This window comes from Triticum aestivum, chromosome 1D (assembly GCF_018294505.1).
Source record: "Triticum aestivum cultivar Chinese Spring chromosome 1D, IWGSC CS RefSeq v2.1, whole genome shotgun sequence".
Lineage (NCBI taxonomy): Eukaryota > Viridiplantae > Streptophyta > Magnoliopsida > Poales > Poaceae > Triticum > Triticum aestivum.
This window is the reverse complement of record NC_057796.1, coordinates 473,194,441-473,198,691: the sequence shown is the minus strand read 5'-3', so window position 1 is coordinate 473,198,691 and position 4,251 is coordinate 473,194,441. Positions and strand designations below refer to the sequence as shown.

General features: G+C 46.2%; 1 protein-coding gene across 1 annotated transcript; it reads left to right on the top strand.

The window, feature by feature from the left end:
• Positions 1-896: 896 nt before the first annotated feature.
• On the top strand, positions 897-2,310 carry LOC123176693 (BTB/POZ and MATH domain-containing protein 2-like). Its single transcript, XM_044590788.1, has one exon. The coding sequence runs from the start codon at positions 952-954 to the stop codon at positions 2,068-2,070; it is 1,119 nt and encodes a 372-aa protein (XP_044446723.1). The 5' UTR covers positions 897-951; the 3' UTR covers positions 2,071-2,310.
• Positions 2,311-4,251: the final 1,941 nt, after the last annotated feature.

Below are 4,251 nucleotides of genomic sequence, written 5' to 3'. Positions count from 1 at the left end.
ATTTTTAAAGTGGATTTTACTCTATAATTCATTAGTGTATCTGTTAGTGTAATTTTAGTACTTTCTCAGTGGAATTCGTACTGTTATTTAAGCAGTATTTGCAGTGTAATTCCTTTTGTGTATTTCATGCGGAATTGTTAGTGTATTTTTGGTGGATTAACAGTGTAAATCCACTGAAGATTTACAGTGTACTTTTGGTGGATTTTACACTGTTTTTTGCAAGTTTCATCACTAGTGGAATTTCAGTGTTTTTATAGTGGAATTACTATGCATTTTTAGTGGTTTCTGCACTGCCATTTTCAGTGGTATTGTTAGTGTATTTTTAGCCCTTTGTATAGTTAATTCACAGCAACAACGACTGTAATTATTCGGCTGTGTGGTTAGATGTCATCAGTTTTGGTCCTTGTGCGGGTTGGAAAAGTTTAGGGTGTGGACTCGTTTAAAGCCTGCTGCGCAGTCCTGTTTTACAAACGATTTGTGGGATGGAAAGAGCACGGGACAGGGGACACTTATCATCCTTTAGTTGGCTGAAAAATATGGATGAAAGCGAATTGGATTTCATCTGGATGTAGAATAGACAGTCCCAGGAACGGAGGGAGTATATCACAAAAGTATGGCACACGTACGTGCCGGCTTCTCCCATCCCCGATGGCCGTTTCAAAAAATCGTACGTGACGGCTAGGCGAGGCACGTCGATGGCCGTGATTTCCCACAAATATACTACTAGTACTTGTAATATGCACTGTGGCATATCCTAAAAAAAACAGGGTAGATTATGAAACTACCGGTTATGTAGAGACCTTATCAAACTCTGATTAATTTGTTATAATGATTGTGACCGATTTGTAAGTTATAAGTATATCCCTAGCTAGTAGGAAAGCAGCCGCACCCTAATTGGAAAGAGCACGGCAAACACATCGTCGAGTGCTAGCCCTCAAGATCGGAAGAAGCATGTCGTTCGCCGGTGTATCCGTCGTTGCTGACGGCCAGCTGCTTAAGCCATCGTCCACGGCGCCGGCCATCTACTCCGGCAAGGCCAGCAGCGGCAGCTGGTGGTATCACCTGCTCGTGGTCGAAGGTTTCTCACGCGTCAAAGATACGCCCACGGGAAAGCACATCATGGGTCGTTCCTTCTGTGCTGGAGGCTATCGATGGGCTCTCAAGTTGTGTCCCAATGGTGATCGCATGGAGACTGCTGGTTTTATCTCTGTTTTTCTTGTCCTTCACGAGGATGTTGCGCTGCCCCTAAATGCGCATTGGCAGTTTAGCTTCGTCGATCAGGTTGACGGGCACGAGCTTGCATGCATCCGCGCAACCAACATAGGTGATTTCTCTAAAAGTGGTCATGGCTGGGGTCACTATCGTTTCATCAAAAGAGAGGACCTCGAAAAGTCGGAGCATCTCAAGAATGATTGTTTCACCATCCGGTGCGACTTTATCATCACCCAAGCCGTTGATACTTTCATCGAGGTGCCGTCATCCAACATATGCGACCATCTGAACCATCTTTTAGTGACGAAGCTCGGTGCCGATGTGAAGTTCGAGGTTGGCAGCGAGACGTTCGACGCGCACCGGTGCGTGCTCGCGGCCCGTTCTGCCGTCTTCAGGGCTGAACTCTTCGGCCCCATGAAGGAGGGAACCACGGCTGATGCCATACAAATACAAGATATTGAACCCAATGTATTCAAGGCTTTGCTAGGTTTCATCTACACCGACTCAATGCCGAAGATGGATATGGGAGGAGTAGCAGGAGAAGCCGGAGCTGATGTTCTGTGGATGGAACAATTGCTTGTGGCGGCAGACAAGTATGATCTCCAACGACTAAAGTCGATGTGTGAAGACAGGCTGTTGAAACACATAAATTTGAGCTCGGTGTCGGCCATCCTTGGTGTAGCTGCGCAACACCATTGCCACGAACTGAAAGAGGCCTGCCTGGAGTTACTCAAACTCCAGTCGGCTGACGGCTTACGAGATGTCATGGCGACCAGTGACTGGCAGCACATATCTACGACCGATCCCTCCGTTCTGAACGAGCTGATTACCAAGCTTGCCTTGAAAGCTAATCCGTAGTAACGGGCTTACTTAATGGATTATTGCTCCCCCAATAGAGAGGTTGTGATCTACTTACGGTATACCTTTGGTATATGTGCAAAGAAAATGTCATATGTGCTCATGGCATGGATGCTTTATAAATTTAGTTAAGTGTGTGTCAATGTACATTTCATGCATTCATAAATATATCGTGGCCGGAGGAAATGCCACAACAAGAGCCTACATGTACACATCTGTTCAACTCAGAGCGTAATCAGGTTGCGCACACTTGAACTACTCCCTCTGTCTCATAATATAAGAGCGTTTAAATTTTTTAAACGCTTTTATATTATGAGACGGAGGGAGTAGATTAAGAGTGTGTCTTCTATCTATTTAATTCCAGCATGTGAAGTTCCTGTACAGATCATCATCAGACTTATGAGCTCGAGGCAGTCGCATAAGCATGTTTATATCAGCAGCTCACTCTCGTCGCCGATGTGCCAGTGAGCTCATTCTCATATCAGCCGCGAGAGCTTTTCATATGTATCGCTACCTTTTACATGCTCGTTGTGACAGAGTGTTTTATCATATTTAAAACTCTATGTATATTTTGTGTCTTAATAGTAATCTCGTGACATGTCTCACCTTATATTATTTCATTTTAACCCGTCAAGATGGGCCCATGTATCAAGATTATGTGTATCATCTAATTAGCATGAAACTTGGGTCCTATTCGTTACAGGTGTATTCAGCAAGGCGCAAGAGTAATGTGGTCCAGCTAGCCATACATGTTTGACAAAACTGACAAGATTTTGTAGAGCAAAACATAATTTGATGGAATTCGGAGGAAATTACACTTTTTAACTTGCCTAATAACAAATTTGCTTTTGAGTTCTCAATCCTTGGACATCTTTGACTCCAAGTGGGATTTTCTTTTAGTCAGAAGTGATTAGGGGATTAGTGTTCATTCAAGTGTGTGAATAGGAGTTTAGTTCCTGCAGAAATCTAAGAAAGATGATCAGAGACCCGTCGATACAAAAAGGAAAAAGAAGATAGTGTATTCAAACTTTATGTGCTCTTTGTATTCATTTCATTCATAGGAAAGATGTAGTATTGAGAGGGCGAGATGATGATCAATGAGTGAGGGTCATTGGGTCAATATCTAATGCACATCGCAAGCTACGCACTTTCCTTTAAAAATGGATTCTGATGAGTGAGTTTTATCCGTTGGTGGGGCGAGTAGCGTCTAGGCTGAACCTTGATGTGGGCAGTTCACCTCCAAGGGGAGTAAATCTGTCCTCGTTAGCTCTAACCTCGCGAGCCTCCCATGTATATGATGGGGGTGTATACCCTGCTGGAGGGCGTTCATGGCTCTTTGGACAAGGATCTGGCTAGGTTCTTCTGGCAGGGGGCTAACGGTCGACAGAAATATCATGCGGTAAAGTGGGCGGACATTTGCTTGCCTAAGGATTGGGGTGGATTAGGTATTATGTCCTCGCGCCGCATGAACGTCGCCCTAATGTTGCGTGGGTGTGGCGGATATTGCAGGGTGAGGGAGGCTTGTGGCTGCAGCTTCGCCAGGCAAAATACCTATGTGGCAAGCTTCTCCTGGCATGCTCATGCTCGGGGGGTTCCCAGTTCTGGAGATCCATCCAACGGAACAAGGAGGATATTCGTCTAGGTGTTTCCTTAACTATAGGAGTTGGGGAAGGAACCCAATTCTGGTTGGATCCTTAGGTGGGTGGCGAATCACTTCTGGTGGGTTTCCCTAGCCTGTATGCTATTTGCCCGGATCCGAGGCTCCTGGTTTCTGCGGCCGCCCAAAATGGGAAGTGGAACATCTTGCTTCGGCGCACATTTGGCCAGGCGGAAATTGTTGAGTGGGCTAGACTACGGGCAGCCCTCCCGCTGGTGCTGCCGGAATATCGGTACACCGTTTCTTGGAGTCTCTCACCTTCGGGTGAGTTTTCTGTGAGCTCAGCATATCATGCACCATGTCGTTCAGCCACTATTCCCTGGCTTTATCCTCTTTGGAAGGCCCCATTGCCCCTGAAGATCAAAAAAATTGTGTGGCAACTATTAAGGAATCGCCTACCCTCGGGGGACAAACTGCTTAAGTGGCATGGGTCGGGTAATGGCGTATGCCCCCTCTGTGCTCTCCCGGAGACCAGGACCCACATCCTATTCTCCTGCACGGCGGCGCGGGCCCTCTGGACCTTC